This window comes from Theobroma cacao, chromosome 4 (assembly GCF_000208745.1).
Source record: "Theobroma cacao cultivar B97-61/B2 chromosome 4, Criollo_cocoa_genome_V2, whole genome shotgun sequence".
Taxonomy (NCBI): Eukaryota; Viridiplantae; Streptophyta; class Magnoliopsida; order Malvales; family Malvaceae; genus Theobroma; species Theobroma cacao.
In genome coordinates, this window is record NC_030853.1 from 26,681,267 (window position 1) to 26,704,134 (window position 22,868).

At 35.7% G+C, this 22,868-nt stretch overlaps 4 protein-coding genes across 7 annotated transcripts; 3 read left to right on the forward strand and 1 right to left on the reverse strand.

Annotated features, from left to right (window-relative positions):
* LOC18602775 (uncharacterized protein sll0005) lies at nucleotides 384–9,564 on the forward strand. Its single transcript, XM_018119847.1, has 13 exons — nucleotides 384–732; nucleotides 1,074–1,223; nucleotides 1,498–1,668; nucleotides 1,912–2,055; nucleotides 2,833–2,938; nucleotides 3,089–3,237; nucleotides 3,375–3,500; nucleotides 3,681–3,824; nucleotides 4,698–4,785; nucleotides 5,920–6,293; nucleotides 7,351–7,674; nucleotides 8,971–9,201; nucleotides 9,322–9,564. Exons 1-13 carry the CDS (start codon nucleotides 499–501, stop codon nucleotides 9,454–9,456), a joined length of 2,376 nt encoding a protein of 791 aa, XP_017975336.1. The 5' UTR covers nucleotides 384–498; the 3' UTR covers nucleotides 9,457–9,564.
* On the forward strand, nucleotides 11,964–14,606 carry LOC18602776 (vacuolar amino acid transporter 1). The gene is made up of 3 exons (XM_018120272.1): nucleotides 11,964–12,325; nucleotides 12,733–13,340; nucleotides 13,894–14,606. The coding sequence occupies exons 1-3, from the start codon at nucleotides 12,049–12,051 to the stop codon at nucleotides 14,431–14,433; spliced, it is 1,425 nt and encodes a 474-aa protein (XP_017975761.1). The 5' UTR covers nucleotides 11,964–12,048; the 3' UTR covers nucleotides 14,434–14,606.
* Nucleotides 14,692–18,938, reverse strand: LOC18602777 (ubiquinone biosynthesis monooxygenase COQ6, mitochondrial). 2 transcript variants are annotated; one of them, XM_007034372.2, is made up of 11 exons: nucleotides 18,849–18,938; nucleotides 18,591–18,705; nucleotides 18,342–18,417; nucleotides 17,965–18,108; nucleotides 17,492–17,550; nucleotides 17,220–17,287; nucleotides 17,081–17,132; nucleotides 16,805–16,978; nucleotides 16,052–16,651; nucleotides 15,636–15,882; nucleotides 14,692–15,000 (listed from the first exon to the last, which is right to left on the reverse strand). In XM_007034372.2, exons 1-10 carry the CDS (start codon nucleotides 18,857–18,859, stop codon nucleotides 15,667–15,669), a joined length of 1,515 nt encoding a protein of 504 aa, XP_007034434.1. In that variant the 5' UTR covers nucleotides 18,860–18,938; the 3' UTR covers nucleotides 14,692–15,000; nucleotides 15,636–15,666. The 2 variants fall into 2 exon arrangements, with proteins under 2 accessions (XP_007034434.1, XP_007034435.1); XM_007034373.2 differs by having other exon boundaries at nucleotides 14,801–15,377.
* On the forward strand, nucleotides 20,412–22,192 carry LOC18602778. 3 transcript variants are annotated; one of them, XM_018118921.1, is made up of 2 exons: nucleotides 20,412–21,297; nucleotides 21,613–21,889. In XM_018118921.1, exons 1-2 carry the CDS (start codon nucleotides 21,050–21,052, stop codon nucleotides 21,653–21,655), a joined length of 291 nt encoding a protein of 96 aa, XP_017974410.1. In that variant the 5' UTR covers nucleotides 20,412–21,049; the 3' UTR covers nucleotides 21,656–21,889. The 3 variants fall into 3 exon arrangements, with proteins under 3 accessions (XP_017974410.1, XP_017974411.1, XP_017974409.1); XM_018118922.1 differs by having other exon boundaries at nucleotides 20,414–21,297; nucleotides 21,587–21,889; XM_018118920.1 differs by lacking the exon at nucleotides 21,613–21,889 and adding an exon at nucleotides 21,947–22,192 and having other exon boundaries at nucleotides 20,426–21,297.

Sequence of the window (22,868 nt, forward strand, 5' to 3'; positions counted from 1 at the left end):
ATAAAATAAAGTTTCAATAAATTACTACTCTAGATATTTACTAACATATATTGATATTTTGTATTTTTTTAGTTGTAACAATATTTTCTAAATAAAAAAATGTTAGCTGGTTTCCTCAAAAAATATTTAAGCAGTAAAGAAAAAATTAAAAAAAAAGAATTGCATTTTCATAATTGTGAGGTGATAAGCCGAACACTAAAAAGAACGAAAAACGATTTCCACAACAGACAGGCGGACAACCACCCGCGAGAAACCAACGGTTAATAAAAAATGTGTATAATAATATTTAAAAAAAAGCTTTCCTTGCACCATCTTTTGCCACGTGTTCCTCCAAGGGCCAGATTCTCCTCTGAGTCATTGTTTTGGAAGAGAACACGCGTTCAATGCACTTTTTCTTCTTTTCAACTCCAGTCTTCTGCTGCAGAGCTCTCTCTGAAAGTCTTCATTTTTTGAATTTTTTTTTCTCTAGAAAGAAGTTGTTTCTTCGTCGATTCCGCCATGGACGTAGCAGCGCCGCGGCAGCTCGTCTACTGCGGAATCGACCCCGTCCGCTTCTCTGTCCCGCGCTCCAACAGAGTTTCTATTCGTACTCGAACAAGACGGGTTCTTGCCGTCGCAACTGAACCGAAGCCCGCTCGTAATGGGCCGTCCCAGCCCTCTCCTTCAAAAAACAACATCAACGGCTCCTCGCAGTCCCCATCATCTAAAAAATCCGTAAACGGAGCTTCCACGGTAAAAAAAAGTTTAGGTTCATATTACTTAAAAGTATTTGTATTCGTTGAAATGAGATTGGTTCGATTAGGTGAACTTTTGTGTGGTTGCTGAGAAAGTGAAGGAAATTGAAAAGGAAAATTTAAGTTTAAGTATTCTTTTTATTATATTGTATTATTAAAAGTTTTATTTGATTCAATCACAAGTTGCCACGTCATTCGAAATTAGTAATAAATAAAAATTTAATTTTTGTTGATGAGAAGCCATATCGAATATGAATTCCTATATGAATTGGTGTATCTTTGTTGGTTAATGGTATAGTATTTGTTTACCTATTGCTTTGATGATAATTGAACTAGCAGAGAATGGGAGAAGTTTCACAGGAAATAAAAAGAGTGAGAGCGCAAATGGAAGAAAATGAACAATTGGCTATACTAATGAAAGGACTTCGTGGCCAAAATTTGCGGGATTCACAGTTTGCTGATGACAACATTCAGCTTCGGCTCGTTGAGGTAAAATGCAGTTTTTGTAGCATATATATGTTAAGTTTGACTTCTCTATTTTGATTCTCTTAATGTAATGGTTTTAGCACATAGGACCACCCGTTTCATTTCTGAAAATTGGAATAGTTCCCGGGCTTTTGAAAATTTTAATGAACTTAAGGGCAGGTAAATTGATGCTTTAGCGGACAAATTTTTGGCACTTGTGGTTTCTAGCTAGTGTGCTATTTCTTTACTATACTATATTGTTGGCTGGTCATGAATCAATGATTTTCTGGTTACATAGGTTGATGAAAGCAGTGAGTTCTTACCTTTGGTATATGATCCGGCTAGCATCTCTGTATACTGGGGAAAACGGCCTCGTGCTGTTGCAACTCGAATTATACAATTACTATCTGTTGCTGGGGGTTTCCTCTCACGTCTGGCTTTGGATGTGATAAACAAGAAGGTCAAAGAGGTGAATACTTGATGCTCTGTCCCCTGCTTTTGAGATTTTGATATTTTGTTTTGATATATTGATATCCATCGTGGCATAAATTTTCTCAATGGTACTGTATCTCTTTGATGTTCATTCTTTGAAGAATTTGGGCTTCCTTTAATGCGTGTGTGTAAAACATGAAACATGATTGTGCTAGTTTGACATCTTTTTGTTGTTCAAATTTGATTATCTGCCTTTTAATTTGATTGTATTTATTATCAGAATGAAGTTGCTAGAGCTATTGAATTAAGGGAAATCGTTACCTCTTTGGGCCCAGCATATATAAAACTTGGGCAAGCATTGAGCATTCGACCAGATATACTTTCTCCTGTTGCAATGACTGAGCTGCAAAAGCTTTGTGATAAGGTAAAGTTATCACATAATAATTTCTTCATTCTTTCCTTTTTAAAGTTATTATATTCAATCAGATCTTTTCCTATGCCACAAAAGTTGTTCAAAATATATGACTTATCAGGAGTAAAGAAATTTAATTCTAACATGTCACTGTTTTAATAGAGATGGATGATGTGAGAAAAAGTCTGCAATTTTGATCTGATGCCTGTTTTTAGTTCTAATGTCAATGTGTTTTGGCCTGCCATATGAGCCTTAATTGTTGTCTTGTGATTGGGATAGTTGAGCTCCTCTCAAATAGCCCGTACCTCAGAAATACCTTAGGTAGATCACATGACTTGTTGTACCAGAATTGTCTATATTATTTGATAGACTTCAAATGTGACAAGAAATTTATTTTAGTTTCTTTGAATGTTATATCAGTAGCAAAATGATAGGTTTTTGAAATTGGTTTTGATGGAGCAGGGCCTTCTTGATATGACTCTGCCAACTTTTCATCCTTTATTTTACAATTCACAAACTTAAGTTTGTTGGGGGAAATTTAAAAAAAAAAAAAAAAAGTTTGTTGGGGGAAAATTACTCCTAAATAATCATATGACAGGGAGTTTAACTTGAAAGGCTTTTTTTTTAACTTGAAAGGCTTTTTTCTCCAAACATGCTGCATATTCCATAAGGTGGATATTACTAATCTTGTTAGCATTAATACATTTATTTATATTTTTTTCTTGGGAGGGGGAGGAGAGGGTTGTTAGTCTCTTTCTATAACCGACTTTTCTTTGATGATATGTGAAGGTTCCTTCATTTCCAGATGACATAGCAATGGCTCTTATTAGAGAGGAACTTGGTCAGCCATGGCAAGAAGTCTACTCAGAACTTTCTTCTTCACCAATAGCTGCTGGTAATCTCAGCTTGAATATACGTTGCATATGACATACACACACATGCACATTTTTATTTACATTATGTAATAATTTTAATAGCTTTTATCTGCCATTCCAACTATAAATATTTTAAAATGCGTATAATTGTTGTGGGACATCTGTGGCAGCATCTCTTGGACAGGTATATAAGGGACGCTTGAAAGAAAATGGAGATCTGGTGGCTGTCAAAGTGCAAAGGCCTTTTGTTCTTGAGACGGTGACTGTTGATTTGTTCATTATAAGGAACTTGGGTCTGGTTCTCCGGAAGTTTCCTCAGGTATATAATATAGCTGTTGCCAGTTCTCTTTTTGTCAAAACCTTTTCCTTCTTATAAAGGGGCACCTCTAGTATTGATAGCCATATTAGTGATAATTTATCATGCTTTGCCTACTTGATTTCCCTTATCCATTCCAGATCTCTGTAGACGTGGTTGGATTGGTTGATGAATGGGCTGCTCGATTTTTTGAGGAGCTAGATTATGTTAAAGAGGGTGAAAATGGATCACTCTTTTCTGAAATGATGCGAAAGGACCTTCCACAGGTCAGTGGTATTTTCTAAACTTGTATCTTTATTATGTCTGGAGCAGTAACTCCTGATTTTGGAGAACCCAGTCTGGTTATATCATTCTGGTTAAAAGAAGTTTTTTTTCATGTTATTCTTTTTAATTAGTTTCTTAAGAATATCAAGAGAAATCAGTTTATGGTCAATTTTGTTTTTCAGGTTGTTATACCAAGGACCTACCACAAATATACATCAAGAAAGGTTCTTACTACAGAATGGATTGAAGGAGAGAAGCTATCACAAAGTACAGAAAGTGATGTTGGTGAACTGGTCAATGTTGGAGTGATATGCTACCTAAAGCAGGTAATGTACTACATATATGCTCATCCTAGTTTATGTCTAATGGAGATGCACTACATATATTCTCATCCTAGTTTATGTCTAATGGAGACAGGTCAAGATTTTGTTCTCTTTTACATTTTTGAGGAATCTTCAATGTGAAACTTGACTTTCATGTAATCTTTTCTTGGGTGCATTTTGCTTTGGTACTTGTCATGACTTTTTTGGTTAATTAGTACTGAAATGGGGTTAGTTGCCTTCAGCAGTTAAATATGTGATATTTCAACTTGTTGATGATAAGAAAGATGATAGTGAAGGAGTTGGTGGCAGAAATTTCATAGTATCATGGTGGCAGTACTGTCAAAATATTTTGCAATTTAGGACTGTTATTTGCTTCTGCTTTATTTGAAAACCTTAAACATTTCCTTAGATATTTAATCCTATTTGTTCATTTGGTAACTTTTGGCAGTTAAATGATAGTTGTAAAATTTATTGCTTTCGATAGAGCTAGTCATATTGAGGATAGGGAAGGAATCCGCCATATATTTAAAAATGTTTTTATGGAAAGAGGAGGCTAAGTTTAAGTTTCTTTCTTTTTTCGTTTGAATATTCAGGTGCCAATATCAAATGTTAAGGCCTTTTGTCTATATTTAATGAATGTTAATATGTGCATTGTTTGTGCACAAGTATCAGTCACTAGCACTAATAATATGTCTTCCTCTTCCTTATCGTGCTTACCAATTGTTTCTGGACATGCAATTGCAACCAACAGATGGTGTGAATATCCACCACCTAGGTCATGAGCAATTCCTTGTTTTAGATATTTTATTGTTCTACATCAGAAAAGCTCTGAATTTTATTATCTAATTTATGTGACTTATCCCATTTTGATTTCAGTTGCTTGATACTGGGTTTTTCCATGCTGACCCGCATCCTGGGAATTTGATCCGCACTCCTGATGGGAAGCTAGCCATACTTGACTTTGGTAATAATATATTCCTAAGCTTACAGTGCAAAAGATCTTCTTTCAACATGGTTAACGGCATTGTGTAGTTTGAGTTACTTCTTTGTGAATTTAGACCTGTGTCCTTAATTATGGTTAATGCAGCTGTTTTGAGCTGTTGTTCCACCCCCCCCCCCCCACGTTATAAAAGATTACCTAGATTAATGATGAAGTCTTTTTCTTTCCCTTCTGTATCTTCTTGTACCAGTTGACTCAGAAATGGTGTCCTTAACCTAATAGAGAACAGCAGCTAGCTGTTCTTCAATACAAGCTTGAGTCCTCAACAGTGCTTGCTTTCAGAATTACCGCTTAAAGTTTAAAGCCAAAAAAAAAAAGAGTATCATGGTGGCTTTTGAGCACAAACTTATCTTTTTTAGGCCATTCATCAGATCTATTGCCTAATTCTACATTTCATTAGTTCAAATGGAAACTGATTTTCATAGATGAGAATGTTTGAATTTGTGCTCAGTGTTGGGTTCCTTCTGTTTTAGATGCAATATATATGAGTTGCCAAGAAAAACTCATCTGAGGACAGAAAGAAAACTTATGTGCTTCCTGACTGATTGTGGCAATCCAAACCACAACAATAGTATTGAAATCTCTTAATTAAGCTTTAACCCAAGTGCCTTTATGTGGACTTTTGGATTTTAGAAGTCATACAGGTCTGTTTGTGGAGCACAACAGAAGCATGTTTCTTTTAAGTATAGGAGACATTGCCTGATTCAGCTATAAAATAATTGCTGCTTGTACATAACAGTAAGTTAAACCAGCATTTCTTTCCAATGAGCAACTGTAAGTATAGCCATTATTTCCGATGATCTATTTAAGCAATAAAATATGATTGATTTTCTGTGCAACTTATCAGGGTTAGGACTTCGGATTCAGCAAGCTGTAGAAAATTCATTTAGCGAACCTCCAACGTAATTGGGTTGGGTTGAGCTGATTTGAGTGATTTTGATATATGGTTGTCTTTCAACAATGGTTTAGTAGTTCTCTTCCTATACAATTGACATCATGCTGGTCATGCATATAAATGCTAAATTTTACTATGAGAATACTGTCTTTTATTCATCAGCTTTATTTTATAGATTGTAAAGTTTGCTTATGCTGTAACAGGTCTTGTCACAAAATTAACTGATGATCAGAAGTATGGAATGATTGAGGCGATTGCTCATCTTATTCACAGGGACTATGCAGAAATAGTTAAAGATTTTGTTAAACTCGATTTTATTCCCCAAGGGGTTAATTTGGAACCCATCCTGCCTGTTCTGGCAAAGGTTTTTGATCAGGCACTTGAGGGTGGGGGTGCAAAAAACATTAATTTTCAGGAGCTGGCAGCGGATTTGGCACAGATAACATTTGATTATCCATTTAGGATACCTCCTTATTTTGCTCTTATAATTAGGGCAATAGGGGTGTTGGAAGGAATAGCTTTAGTGGGGAATCCCGATTTTGCTATTGTGGATGAGGCCTATCCATATATTGCTCAGGTATGAATATGCTGTTGTTGCAGATGTATCTTGAAATGAATTTGATTTGTCATTGTAATGATGACATGAAATATTGCACTGGCCATTTTGTTTTGAATTTTCTGATGACTAATTAGCCAATTGCCTGATTAATTAGTTTTATATTTGGTATATGAATGAGGGTCTAAAAATGCTTCTAGGATGACAATGTTTATATATATATTTATATATTAGGTCAATGTCAATTGTCTTAAGGACTATTATTGAGTTTCATGCCTCCTGGTGACAGTTTCAAGCCAAAAGGGTATTTGGTCCTCTGGTTGAAATTTTGAAGCATTGAACATTTACCTTTTTGTTTGACAAATAAGAAAAAGAAGAATGAAGAAGACATTTGAAGTCACTCTGTGTTTCTGCAAAAATTTAAATTTATTACTTGAAATCATTTCGTTGGTTTCTGATAGACCAGTTGTTGTATGCTTACTGTCAATGCCAATACGTAACTTATATAGAAAATGTAGTCAGATTACACTTTGAAACTCGTCTTGAATTGTCGTAAATTATTTCAAAAAGAACAAAAGAATTGTCTAAATTATTAGTATTTTTTGAAAACCTTGGTTTGACAACATACAGAAACAACATAATTTTCTATGCCATTAAGCTGATGGTAAGAAAAGGAAAAAGTGGAGGCCAAAAATGACAGGTGAGGAGGTGTTGAAAAGATTTGGTATCCAGGGACTTTTGGGGACTTTGTTTTAGATAGGCTGGAATGATGTAAAAGAATTCACATGACTAATCCAAAAACCAAAGTATTTAGATAGGATTGAAGCTTTCTTGAGTTGAGCAAGATGGAAGAGTGTTTTGCTCATGGTGTTGTGAAAACCAATTAACATCTTATGACTACATTTCTGAATTGTGAGCCATCTGTTTTTGAGAATAGTTTGTGATCATAACATTATTTTAAAATTCATTGTGTGACTGCAAAGATTCTTGCTATTGCTGTTGTGCTTTCTCTTAATAAATGGTCAACATTTTCCAGAATATAAGTTTATCATGTCATTATGTTCCTTCCATTGTTCAGAGGCTCCTCACAGATGAATCCCCACGGTTGAGGAATGCTTTGCGTTACACAATATATGGGAAATCTGGTGTTTTTGATGCTGACAGGTTCATTGATGTCATGCAAGCCTTTGAGAATTTCATTACTGCAGCAAAAAGTGGAGGTGGAGAGAATTTGAAAGGGGATATGGCTGAACTAGGCCTTCTACAAAATCAAGCAGCTATTGCATTCCCTAGATTTCTACCAAGCGAATCTCAGTCAAATCAGCCTATTCAAACAAGAGCAGCCTTAGCATTTCTGCTGTCTGAGAAGGGAAACTTTTTCCGAGAATTTCTTCTGGATGAGGTATTTTTAAATCTTATATTCAAAAGAAAAAAAATGTTATCTGCTGGCTAAAAATAGTGCCTCTATTCCCTATTGAAGGCACTACATTTGATATTAGTTCAATCATATCAAAATAAGGACCTCTTAGAGCCAGTCTTTGGCCAGAAGGTGACAAAATATGCTGCAATGCAACCCATTCTTCTTTGGCTTTCCTTTCTATCTAAAAACCTCAAAATTTTCCATCATAATTCTTTTTCCCAAATGATTTTATACCTCCAAAAGGTTTCCATTGGGATTTTTGCTGAGTCATATATATGCTTAGAGATAGTGCAGGAAAAAATTTCCCCTCCTCCAGTAAACCTTAAGAAGTGCCGGAATTAATTTTCCTCAGTTCAAATAGAAAATGGTACTATTTCTGGCTACAGCTGTTTACTCTATAATAAGAAATTGTACTTTCGAATATTTGAGCCCTTGACCCTTTGAAATCTTTTGCGCACCGCAATACGGAGGCACATGTATAAATGGTGTTTTCAATGTATTTAGTAAAAGAATGGAATAGACTTTTTCATACAGTTGAAGTTGCCTCAAAGGTATTATTTATTCTAATTTGAACAAGGCTTGTTTTGCCCCTCAATCATCTATGCAAAATGTCAACCCTGCCTCCTTTTGTGGTACAATCTTTTTCCTCAATGCATTGGATCACATCAACTCCTAGATCATTCAACTCATTTCAAAACAAATTCTTCTTGCTTGCAAACTTATAGGTCTCCAAGATTTATTGTTCTTCAAGGATCTAAAAACAGCATATGATCATAAGAAGGATAATCTTGGGGTAGAATATTTGACCTATTGAAAAAAGATTATAGTTTCCGCAGTTTTTTATCCTTCTTTCATGTATAGTTAGTAATTGATCAAGTTTACAATGATTTTAATGGCCATTATACTGTGTCTTCACAGTCTATTCTTTTCATCATTGCATTAGTTTGATCTATTACAACTTACATTCTTAAAATCGTGTGGAAATAATAGAACAAGTATTATTGCGTGCTACTTATTTTCTTTTAACTAGTTGCAAGTTTGCTTGTGTTCTTACGTAGCCTCTCCTTCTTCTTTCTCTTTTGGTGTGTGGTTATATAATTGCTTCACCTTTTCACTGCCCATGCCGGTTCTGTATTTGTTTTTGTACGATTTAGTTATTATGTTTGCTCTTTTGACAATACTGCTCAATTTGAACAAAACTTGCACCCTCCTTTTTGGTGTGAGGTTGGTTAGAAGGATGCTCAAATATCAAACTAATGTTTCTGGCGTGCTAAGCAGATTGTGAAGGGCATTGATGCGCTTACCAGGGAACAGTTAGTTCAACTAATGTCTGTGTTGGGAGTCAGAAATGCTGCCCCTGTGTTTAGCATGGTTCCTACAGTTGGACCATTCAAGCCAGCAGGACTATTGCCTTCAATGACTGAGGAGGACAAAATTATATTGAATAATGTTCAAAAAATTGTTGAGTTCTTAACAGCAGGAAGTTCAATATCAGCGACATCAAATCAGGTACTCCAAAGTTCGCTCTTTTAATTAAAATTTAACTATTTTTGGAACTTCTCTCCTTCTGAATTAGAGATAGTAGTCTTCATGTCTCATTAACTGCTTTTATTCTGTTGGCATTAACAGGGTGTAAATGTTGCTCAGGCTGTCCAAGAGTTGCTTCCATTGTTACCAGGCATATCAGCCAGGGTGCTTCCTGAGGTGATTAGCAGGTTATCATCTCGGGTATTAGCACGCCTAATTCGCGATACATTTTTGTAATCACCTTTGAGATAGTCCAACTTCTTTCCTCAATTGTGTATATGTTTGTATAGGATTATATTATATAAAATGTAATATAATTACATGCCTCTGCATTTCTTACTGCTCGATGTCGATTCACAACAGATTTACCCCAACTTCGTGCATCGGTTCTATGGAACGCTGGTCTTCATAAAGGTAATAAATATCAAATGAGATCCTATTTCCAGTTTTCAGGCCGTTGCCATGTAGGAGAGTCCTTTCTTTGTTGCAATATTTGGTTTGACTCTTAGTCAAGCTCAAGAACAACAAACCAACGGAAGAGAAGGTTTCGGGTTTCACTTTCAATGGCAGTTCATCTTGAGGCAGGAACCTGTTTCACCCTCAATTTGGGTCAATTCGGAAATGGTTTTGATGACAATGATGCATATTATTTATGGACAATGCTACCTGCCAAAATTATTATTATTATAATGTAAAAAAGTAAAAACCTTATTAAATAAGGAAAGGAATATTGAGACGGAGGAAGCATTTGTTATTATTATTATTATTATTATAATTATAGGTGTTTAATGTCCAGAATTGAAGCCAAAAGCCATTCACTTATCTTAAGGAATACAGGAAAAGTGAAATACCAACATTAAATGCCTGACATCAGATATCATATTCATGAGATGCCCCTCCACCATGTGAAACACCAAGGCGGAATAATATCCTAGTGATTTGGTTCATTTTCAAAGGGAACTTGGTGTGGACGGATGAGACAATATTTTTCTCAAACCATATTTACACTTAAAAGCTTACAAAATAGAATCTCTTAAGTTCTTTCAATTATAAAAAAAATTAATTAATTAATATACTTTTAGAACAAAATGAAAATTCTTTATTTTATAAATTACTATTAATATTCTTTAAATAATACTAATTATTTTAATCGATAAAATATATATAACCTTTTTTTAAAAAAATCATAAGATAGAGGAATTCTCTTGACAAGAACATCTTCAACATGTGTATAACTTATCTATTATCATCTTGTATATATAACTGTAAAATAAAAAAAAAAACAATCATCACTAATTACTAATAAGAATTGAAATTATTAATTTTTGCAATGAATCTAGCTTCAATATCTAATACAGGGAAATGTGCAAACTTAGACAGGATCTACACCTATATTCGACGGTGATGTCACTGCAGGTACCACAAGCTATATAGCTATAGGCCTATAGCTTTACCAGTGATGGGAACCAAGTCCACATCGAAGTTTCTTAATAGATGCGTTTGGCATCAATTTCCTTCCCCCCTACCAAAATTCCAAAGTCTATCATTACCATTTTCAACTGGAACAAAATTTTGGCTTTAATTTATAAGCCATTTAGCCGCAGGGGATCTTGCATGAGGCAGGGGTATGTCTTATCACACTAACCTTTGATCTGGTTCGTTTGGCATCACCACTTTCCGCCTCAGCACAGCTTCCTGGAATTCTTACACAAGATACCCCATAGCGCTTTTAAATATTATGGGAATATTGTTGAGGAAAAACGAAAAGAAATTCTTGTTGGTGAAGCTCTTTGTTTTTGTTCCAGATCCTCGCAGCCATGCATCTCAAATGCAGCCTGATTTCAATACATCACCCTTGTTTGTGGCCAACCTTGCTTGTCATCTCATTTTCTCGAATGACAGCAGCCAACCAAGATAATAGCAGTGCTGAGTAAAATCACCATGCATGGTTGAAACCGTAACAAATTGATTGATGTCGGTTTCAGGTTCAACATAAGCATTAACCAAGTACTTGAACTGGACTGTTCTAGACAAATTTGGGAGGATGAAACCAAATTACCAACACAAAGACCCACATCAATTTTATGAATAATCAGTGGTAAAACGGTTGACTTGAATAAATTGGTAGATCATATATACATATACATCCTTTATTTCGATTCTTTTGTGCACATGAAAATACAAAAACAAAAACACTACTTGTGATCAGCTTACAAAGTTGGGTTTTCTTTTTGATTCTCTTTTTGGCTAATTAAGTCTTAGGAAGCTTGGTTAATTCTATGGAACTTATACCAATACCATGCACTGTTTCAAGTCCTAGTTAGGGAGATGTATGTATTTTTGTAAAAAGCCGGTTTTTTCCATGAATGTGTGTTTTAGTTCCTTTCCCATTAGAAAATGAATGAAAGCGAGTTGTTCTATTTGCCCAGGTCCATTGGTGTCGCAAATAGTATCTAGTTGTGGAGTCTACTTGATCTCTTTCCTTCTCTCATGCACATTTCATGGCTAATTGCGTCAGAATCTTGCAAATGGTGGTTATAGTATTACGTGTGTTCTTTTCCTTCTGTCATATACATATTACACTCACTTCTTTTAACTTTTTTTATTTTTGGTTATGGCTAAGGCAGTATCTTCACTTACAGTGAGATTCTCTCAAACTTTAGTTAGTGGAATGCATGTCAAATTTCCTTCAGCTATAAATGGAGCTACTCTTTGGCTTCTTTGGTAAAAGGTCATTAATCAAGTATCTCCTCAAGTTTAGGGTGATCGACACTTTCCATTTGATTCTATTAGCCCCAGCGGGCTTTGTGTGGAAGTTTAGAACCAAGTATGTTGGGAAAGCTATGGAAATCAATGGCAAAATTGCCATGCCCTGAAACGAGTCGTCTCTCTCACCAAGTAGCAAGTGAGACAGTCCATGGTGCAAACTTGGCTCTGAGACAGGTGAAGAGTGATGTTTGCATTGAGGAAAATGAAGTGTGTAAATGCGGTCATGGTGATATCGAGGACGTGCAGAGCATGGTTAAGGGCAAAGATGTTGATCAACAAGCTGGGGCCAACAGCTCCTTTCTTCATGCTGTCTTGAATATGAGTGGAATGCTCATAGGTAAGCTTATCCGATTCTCTGCATGTTTCCTTCTTTCTTATATCCTCGACTCCTTTCTCCCTCTAACCGTTTCATCATAAATGTCTTTTCCTCTCTCAATCTTTTCTCACGGTTTTTTTTTTTATTGTATTTTGGTTTAGTAAAAACCCCACTTGAGGATTTCTTTTATGTAGAGGTAAATAACTCGTCACACATGTTTTATTTAGTAAGAATGTCCTCATAGTTGGGAGGGGAGGACCGACCGGAGGGAGCATCTAGTACTAAAGTTGCAATTGTCCACTTGATTTTCGACCATTGGCAACATGCCACGTGTTCTTTTATGAGTTTAATATAATCTTGTGGTTTTTTTTCCCTATTGCCTTGGATTACAGCAGGCGATAACATTTTCTACTTCACATGTAAAGCAGGTCTTGGCCAGTTATCAACTCCATATGCTCTAGAAAGTGGAGGATGGGCATCTGTTTTCCTGCTTGTAGGACTTGGGGTGATATGCACCTATACTTCTCACATCCTTGGAAAATGTCTTGAGAGGAATCCCAAATCCCAAAGCTATGCTGATATTGGAGAGAATGCATTTGGAAGAAAAGGAAGAGTTTTAGCAGCAACCATCATCTACTTGGAAATTTTCATGGCCCTTGTGTCTTACACCATTTCACTCCATGACAATCTGAGCACGGTGTTCTCAGGGGCCCAACTCAAGCTACCGGGGGCTAAGCTATCTCCATCTCAGCTGATAACTGTGATTGCTGTCCTCATAGCACTTCCAAGTCTGTGGTTGAGAGATCTTTCTTCCATATCTTTCCTCTCATCGGGCGGTATCCTTATGTCAATTATTATCTTCACATCAGTGGTGTGCACTGCTATTTTTGGAGGTGTTAAGGCTAACCACACCATACCGATGCTACATATGCAAAAGATTCCTGCCATATCTGGACTTTACATCTTCAGTTATGCTGGCCATATTGTTTTCCCCAACTTATACAAGGCCATGAAAGATCCATCCAAGTTCACCAAGGTAGATATAGCTATTAAAGATTCTCTATTTTATTTTTTATTTTTTGCATCATATAAACTTGTTTTGCCTAATTTTTTTAATCATCAAAGTCAAAGAATATGAAGTGCTTTCCTACCTTAGCTCCATAAATAATTTTATAGTAGGAGAATCAGATATCAGATCCTATACATTTCAAGTTTTGTGGAATCTACAGTAGCAAGCAAATATTCTGTGCTATTTAATAGTAAAATATCTCTTCTTCTTAACTAACTCTCATTTGTTTCCCTATTCCCCATCATTCTCCTGCGTTCTCCTTTTCTTATTCGTGGATGCTGTTGTAGCACTACGTACTACTTGATCAAATTCTATCTGCTTAAATGTCTCTTTCCAAACTGTCGATTTTGTTTCATCAGCATGGTATCTGCTTACGTTTTAGGTATTCTTTGATTCCATCCTTTAAAAGTTGAAGTGGAATCTAAGAATTAAATTATTATTCCTATACCATAAGAGAAGCAATTGCCTATCTGCAGCATCAATATTGTAAGTGACCTACTTTTTCTCTACTTGATTCCAGGTATCTATTGTGAGCTTTGCATCAGTCATAGCACTCTACACTGCTCTAGCATTCCTGGGTGCCAAGTTGTTTGGGCCACAAGTTAAAGCTCAGATCACCCTCAGCTTGCCCCAACACCATTTTATCACAAAAATTGCATTATGGGCGACTGTGCTAACTCCCATGACTAAATATGCACTTGAGTTTGCACCTTTTGCCATTCAGCTTGAGCATAACTTACCGGAATCTGTGAGTTCTCGCATGAAGTTGATCATAAGAGGCTGTGTAGGCTCCATCCTCCTTCTATCGATACTAGCCCTTGCTCTCTCTGTTCCATACTTTGAGCATGTCCTTAGCCTCACTGGCTCCCTTGTAAGCGTCTGCATTTGCGTGATTTTACCCTCTGCCTTCTACATCAAGCTTTCTTGGCCTCAGATATCCAGACGTCTTCTTATTCTTAACCTCTCCGTCGTTGCTTTTGGTTTGCTTCTTGGGGTACTAGGAACCATTTCATCAGCAAAGTTATTAATAAAAAGCCTCCTGAAAGCTCACTCAACTTGACAGAGCCAAGTCCTGCTTGTAGGATTTCCATTTTTCTTTATCTGCTTAATATGGAAAATAATTGAGTCCTTAAGAGTAAGATAGATGAGTTACATAGCGGAAATTAGTAAATTGGACGCTGATGAAGAACACTGAAGCTTCATATTGCTCCATGAATTTACTACTATTTAGCAAAGATGTTAAGATTTAACATCATGCAGTTGAAGTTATGACTGGTTAAACTCTTCATGTGTATTGAAATTCATAATACACCAACACTTTCATGTACTTGTTCTGGTAGCCTCGTCTTCATTTTTCAGAAACTCCGGTTTTAGCAAATCTTTTTGTTATTGTTGCACTGAGGTTTCACAATGAAACAAATTATATAAAAAAAAAATACATCTACTACCATACAGAACACTATCGAGTTGAATTTTTTCTGGCAAAACTGATATCTCTACTGTAAGCATTTACCAAGAAAAAACAAAGTATAATAACAGTTGAGGCGGATCTAAATGATGAACTAAAGCTAGTTCCATGACCCTGAATCCACAATGTTTTGGCTTTTCAGATTCTGGTATGTATAAGCTGAGAAGAAACAATATGAATGGGAAAAAGTTAGAATTCCTAGCAAACTGAGAATCTGATGAAAATGATGCTGAATATGAACATGAAATGGATTCTCTTCCTAGTGAGTCAATGATCAACTGGTAACCACATCTTACATCTATCAAAGAGCTCATAAGAAGTAAATGCTTAACCTCAAATTTTCTATCTTTTCCTCCTAATCTCTTTTCTGATTAAGCTAAAGTTAAGAAGTTTGTCACCAGAGAATAGAATCCAATTAAAAGGAGAAAAAAGAAAACATGATTGGAAATTCTTAGCTGCATGAGGATGAATCATTCCACACCTAGCCTCCTTTGAAATCCACAAGGAATGTGATACCTCTTTGTTGGTTTCAACTCCTTTCGGATGAATCAGAATAACTGTATTAGGGGCTACTATGGTTTTTTTTTTCCCATTTTTTTTAAAGGAAAAAGATGAATGAATCATTTTGTCTAAGAAATACACCCTTGACCAAAGTAAAATGCATGAAATAATGCTTCTACAGTTCTTGTGATCACAGTTACATTTTACAATTATTCTTTTAATGTTTCCTGATAACAAATTACTCCTGTACAAGATGATAGAAGGAAAACTCTACTTAATTTATGTGTGATTACCTAGTTTTTGCAATCACATTTATCAAGGTCTTCAAGAAAATAGTGGCAATCTGTGCTCCCCCGAGGCATAAGAGATGATGCTCTTTTTAAGTGGTGAAATATAGTGAGCCCCATGAAATGCTGCAGCTCGTAGGATATTTAAAGGACCAAAGTCAACAGAGTATGCCTTCTGGAAACCATCCAGGACTGCCATCATCATAACATTCGCCGGTTTTCTGTCTGCTTCATATTTCTTCAATAGTGATACCTGAAAAAGTTGAAACACCACCATTTAGTGATATGTAATTGAGCATCACAACAGCGTTATTCTGATTCTTTTCTAGAAAGAAAGAGGAAGAACTGGTTGCCAAAGTCTAAATCTAGAAATGATAACCAGATTCATCATGTCTTATAAGAATGGTTTGTCCTATACATACCTCCCCAATGTCTGTGCCAACTGCAATACCCTCGGAAATTATACTTGAAAGAATAGATGCATCTCCAAAACCCAAATTTACTCCTTGGCCAGCCAAAGGATGCACAGTATGTGCCGCATCACCAATTAGAACAACACGCTTGGATGCATAGTCACTAGCATGCCGTAAGGATAATGGGAAAACCATTCTTTCAGAGGCCAACTTGGCTACATTTGGTGGAACTTCAAAGCAATCACGAGCTGACATGGTGATATCTCCTTTGAACCAAGAAAAAATGTCTGTGTTACCCAATAAGCTTGATGTAGGATGAGGGCCATAACCATAATCCAGAGCATGATTTACGGCTTTCAGAAAGTCATCCTCACTCATTGATTTGAACTCTGATGACTCTTTTGGGTTCATAGTCCAAACAATATTGCTAAACTTATCACCTATTGGCAAAAGTGCAATGGGACCAGCAGGTAGAAACCTCTGCCATGCACAATGATTTTCTACAGCATGTTCTACTGTACATATGATGGCATTCTGTGAGTAGTTCCATCCAGTTGTTCTGAATCCTGCTAACTCTCTAACTCGTGATTTTCCCCCATCTGCTCCTACCTGAGATGAATTGCATGTAACTTGACACCAATAAAATTTTACTAATGAAAAGTAATGTCATCCAGAAAATTTGTAAATAGATATCACACAAAGCTTTTATCCTATTATATTCGTAATGGACAATCTAACTCATCCAGGTGCAAGTTCAATTACCACCAACTTCGCATATACACTATGTCCATCCTCCAGTTCCAGCTTAGCTAAACGCCCATAAGTAAACAATGCTGTCTCTGATGCTGTGCTGTCTTCTTCCAAGGATGAAGAATTTGGTAGTATAGACATTGAAGTCAATCTTGATGGGTAGATTTTCTTCTGCAAATCTGTATCCTGAAAATATTTAATTTACCTTGGTTCAATTGTGTCTGTAAAAACCATGACCATAGAATAAGACACAGTAATTATGCTAAAAGTTGCATAACTTATCAATACCTGCACACATGACAACAGAGAACTAAGTAGCACCTTATTCTCCACCACACACCTAAAGACAGAATCCAAAACCAGCATGTAGGCATTAGCATCTAAAAGATAACAAGAGTTGCCTCTTTAGATTTAAGTAGGTGCTTACCCGAGTACTTCTTTGTTTGCATCCCTCGCATTGTATTTTGTGTAACCTAAGCCAGTATAATCCCAAACCTATAGCAGATCACAATAAAACTGTTAGAAATTTTTTTATTCAAGACATTCTTGGTGTCATTTAAAAACAAACGATGTCCATGGAAATAAGACATGTTAAGTGGCATGCTAGTTCATGTTTCAGACAAGAGAATGAATGATAGCATTGAAAGTTGACGAAAAAAAAGACATTATCTTAAAAAGAGAAAATAAAAAAGCCAGCACCTGCATCTTATCAAAATAGGCATGTCGATGCTGTTCAACGTATTGCCAAGCACCAATATCTGCAAGGTATACAACCACTGTTATAGAAAGCAAAATAAACATGGCAAACAAGCATGGGGCGTTATAACTAATTAAGGGAAAATATCAACTTGTCAAAGCAATATCTAATAATCAATTAGGCAAATGGTTTCTCTTGCCTGTACGCTCCTTTACAGATGGAGGGTCTAAAAGAATAATAGTCGTAAGATAATTATCTTTAATTTATCAAATCATTGCTGGCATCATAAACCTATACCGGTGTCTAAAACAAAAACAATTTTAACTTTCGATTTCAAATTTCATTTTTCAATGTTTCACAGGATGCTAGTACAAAACCATTTATTGAGCTCTGCAAAATGTTCAGAAAAACAAAACATAAGGATTAAAATTGGCTCAGAATTAGGTGAAAAATGAAAAACACAGTATATTATTACCTTTGAAGAAAGATATAGTCGCTGGTGTTACTGTACTGACCCTGGGATCAGGGAGGTCTTCTTTCTTAATGAAGTGTTTTCTCCCCAAAGCCGGATTGCTATCAATGATGGCAACATTCAAATGTTTCGTTAATGGTCTGCTAGCTGCATATTAACATAGTAAACAGATCATCATCTCCGAATTTTATTCTCATTAAAAAGAACATACTCTATATAGATTACGAAACATCTAATTATACATATTTATAAGTGTCACCAGCATCCATGTTTGTAATATCATGCATGTAGTGCCTATTGTGAATCATATCTGTCTTGAACAAATAAATTGCATAACAGAAAAAATGAAAATGTATGGTTAATGTAAACAATTTAGCTACCTAAGGAACAAGCAAGAGCCAGGCCAACCATGCCACCTCCAACAATCGCAATGTCATATTGTTGACCTTCACCCTCCTACAATGTTAAAAAACTGGCCAGCTTAATCCACCACTTTAATAATAATAAAGCTACTGAATCAATGATCAAAGGTAAAATTAACCACATTTAAAGTCGAAAAACCATTAAAATGTAAAATAAATCCAGAAAATTAAAGTAAGCAAAATTATTTTTGTAAAAAAAAAGATTACATTTGCAGGGTTACCGGCATTTGAGCTAGATAGATTTGAGGCTGCATCATTAGAGAAAGGTCTCCAAGGAATTCTCAATCTATAAACATTGGAACCAAAGTTTCTGGCGACAATCCTGTTTTTATAGCCGATAATCCATCATTAATAAACATAAAAATACCATATAACTCAGCGAAATAAGCACTGAAAAAGGATCTTAATTTGCACAAGTGTAAAAACAAGAAAGGAGATCAGTTAACTTTTTGGATGAATTTGCACCTGTTCATCATCGAAATGCCCTGCGTATCGCCGAGAGAGAGTTGCCGAACTTTGAAGCGACACGAGTGACTGGATTGATTTTGTCCAAAAGCCTATTGGATCTGCACAAATTTTGAGCCCAAATATAATTGGATCTGTATGGGCTTTTTATGGGCCGTCTTATGTGTGTGCATTGGACCCTGGACAAGCGCTGTAGGCCCGTTTGATTCATGAAAAATGCACGAGAAAAGAAAATAAAATCCTCTTGCAAAGAAAACTTTCTTGCGTTTGTGGAGGTGACAAGTATGGAGGAAAACTTTTGCAAAGAAAAAATTGAGAAAAAATTTACATAATTATTTTTTATTTTCTCTCTCTCTAAAAAATTAAAAAATATATAAAAAAATTTAAACAATATCTATTAAATGTCATCCTAAATCTTATCATCATATACATAAAACCCATTATAAGTCATACATAATACAAACTAAGAATAAGTTGTAAATTTGTTTACTCCGAAAGTGTTTGGATTCTATGAACTCCATTCATTGTATCCATTTTAAGGAAGTGGTGAAAACATTAATCTCGTCTAACTACATTGTCCCAGAGTTATAATTTTGGAGAGAAAAAATAATTTGGTCTGACCAAGTAACATGGCATCTCCAAGCCTTTTAGGGTGATATTATTGCACATGGTCGAGCTAGAACCTAGCAGCTAATGTGTAGAAATCAAAAAGATGCAGAAAGGGTAAAAGCATGTTTTCCTGTAAACATTATTGGGAGAGCTGGCCAAGATTTATATATTCGAACTTCTTTTCTTTTTCCTTTTCTTTTTTTTTTCTGAATTTTGAAGAAATTTAAAATTTTATACAATTACGATAATTCATTCATTTCAAAATTGATCAATTACTAAATGTTGTAAACACTATTGATCCATCATGAAAAATATTCATTTCTGTTTTTTCTTTCCTTTTTGTTGAAGTTATATTTAAAAGATAAAAATTTCAATTATAATTAAATAAATTTGAAATATATTATATAACTATTAAAATTTGTATGTAAAATTAACTAAATAATAATTCAACATATATATAACATGGGGCATAAAATTGAATTAGATGCACGTACGATGGACTAATATATATATATATATATATATATATATAAAGTTGATGAGTTATTTTGTTAATAACAAAGCAGTTTAATTTGTGCAAACTAATGTACGAAAATAAGTGATAATTAAATGAGTAAAACTGTTTTGTAAGTAGCTACTATTGAATTAAGAATCTTTGGAACAGCCTCTCATGACATCAATGAAGACTAAAATGGAAGTGAAAGAAGTGATGTTTGATGTTAATATATAAACATTACTTTGAACACATAGAAAAAAAAGTTAGGCCCCCTCCCAACCCCCTAAACAACACAAAGCATATACATATATAAACAAGGACACCTTGCAAAGAAAAAGAAGGCTAAGAAATAATTCTCTCCTTTCCTTTATTTTCAATGTGTCCTGTGAAACTATAATTATTTCCTCACTTTACCACATACTAATTGCAGGCTGGTGCCATGAAAAGCAAAACAAAATGAAGAAAGGGAAAAGATGAGATGCCTATCCCAAACTAATAACAAACAATGAAAACATCCCCCACACAAAAACAGTCAAAAGTTGAGGGGAGGGGGGGCTGTGAGCACCCCAATCCTTTTTGTTTCACCCATTTTCACCTCACTAATGAGTGCTAAGGGCAAAAGCAAAAGAAAACAACTTTGAGTGGGGGGAGCTATATCATACATAATTGCGCTTCCTTGTATATCCATTCTTGCATCTTTTCTCAAGCTGAAAATTCCATTGCATAGATCTCCGACCTCCCAAAGAATTAAGCTGTTTTCCAATCTCTTCCATGTAAAGCAAAGTTACAATCATTTGGAGACAACCTTCTTACTAATATATAGGATATATTTCTTCGCCATTTTTTTTTTGGTTGATCAAATAGCTATAATAAATAAAGCTGGGTTCTGGTCATGGTATCAGGATATATAGAAAGGATTTAAGCTTGTTCGTCTGCACTCCTGGCGGCGTCGGCGCAGAACAGGTGCACCGCTTTAGTGTGCTCTTGCTATGTACCATCGAGGAATTTTGATAGCAAAGGTGATCAAGAGAACAGCAGAAGCAGTGGTAGCAGCAACATCAAGAAACGGTCTGCTGTGGAAAAGAAAGATGGGGTCATGGAAGAAGTTGGTAATGATGAATCACAAGGCCAAGACAGGATCAGCAATGGAAGTGGTGGCAGCAACAGTGGATGCAGTGGGACTTATAATGGGCCTCACATTGAACTGATTCCCACTCGCAAGAGTAATCTCAAGAAACCTACTACAGTAGATCAGGAGAATCAGTTAAAGACAGAAAGGAGGAAAGTGAGTTGGCCAGATGCTCATGGAAAAGATATTGCTCATGTTCAGGAGTTTGAGCCAAGGTAAAAATTTCTCTCCCCCTACCAGTCTACCTAAATTTTTTGTGTAAATTTATACTGCATAGCTAGAATCTCACTTGCATGGGTAAATTATGGATGTCTGAGCTACTTTAAACCTAAACACCTATGAGTTTAAGAATTTGGAATTTAGAAAAACCTACCTTTCAGGTAAAAGTGCAGCTCTTTACTCTTTTATGATTAACCCTGTAAGTAGCTACTAGCTAGCTAGCCACTAATTTACATTAGGTAAGACCTTCTGCAATAAACAATTTGTGCTAGTTTGAATTTTCAGGACATTTATGAAATGAAACATGGCAGGGACAACAAAAGGTCGCATGTGTTTCACATTTACAGCAACTAGCAGCCTTACAATGATGAATCCAGTGAGGATAGAAAGAGAAATGGCGCAGCTAGTTGACCACTAAATTTCACATAGGGTCTTGTTAACCAGGACACTTGTTAAGCTTATTGTTTAACTGAATTTTTTAGTTTAGACATCGAAAATAATCACTGCCTTTTAATATGAAAATACTTTCAGATATATAGCAATGCAACGAGTGTTGTCAGGATACTTGTTAGCATTACCTTTCATATAGTTTAAGCTTAAACCAAGTTTCTACATTTCCTTATTCTTTGTTTGTTATCATAAAAGTGTGTCAGATGATGGAGAGCTCGAGGGAGTTAGGAACTCTTGCGTTTGTGCGATTCAATGAAGTAACATGCCTGGTAGGTAATGTCCTTCTTCAAGATGACCTTAGCGACTTTGTGATCCTGGATGAAAATTGTATAGAACATTTATATGAACCTTCTACTGCTTAGTGCAAAAATGTTGCCTATTCATTATTAGCCAGATTTGTAGATTTCAGAAATGCAAGATGAATAAAAATCAAATTCCCCACATCTTGATGTAGAAAGTGATAGAAATACACAGCACTGAGACGGTACACCAGATCTGTCAATGCCCCAAACTGATTAACTCTAACAAATGATCGGCTATCTGATCAAAGTAGGGGATGCATCTGCGGACAGATTTGTGTTAAGTGCAGCCAGATTCGTTTAGGGTTAAGGAATGCATGAAAATTGATTTTTGCTGTTTGAGTGCCCACAAGAGTCTTCATTGTTCAATCAATGTCTTTAAATCTGGGGCATGGGGAGAAGAGGCAGGGCCACTTCTCCAGTGGGGGGGTGTTAATTTTGAGTGTTCCCCTACCCCACCCTCAAAGCAAAACAAAAGCAAATTGGTCATAATTATTTCAGAACAGGTGCATATGTTTCTTCTTCTTTTTAGGTGCATGTGTTAATTAAGTGGCCCCTTGGTAAGTGAATCTAGTGATCAAATGAGTTCAAAATCATATGGGAATTACTGCAGCATCCCAGAAGCTGATAAAAAATTTTCTTTACTTTGCATCAAAATCTTCAATTAACCTTGAAATTTTTGAAAGCTAGAATGTTCTTCTTGTTTATTCATGATCTTGACAAGTGCCAATGGAGCAGGCTTGCAACTGAAAATTTCCCTGCAAATCCCAAGTTTCTCTTTACCTATTTGAACAAGCTTGGCCTTGGCTAACTTGACA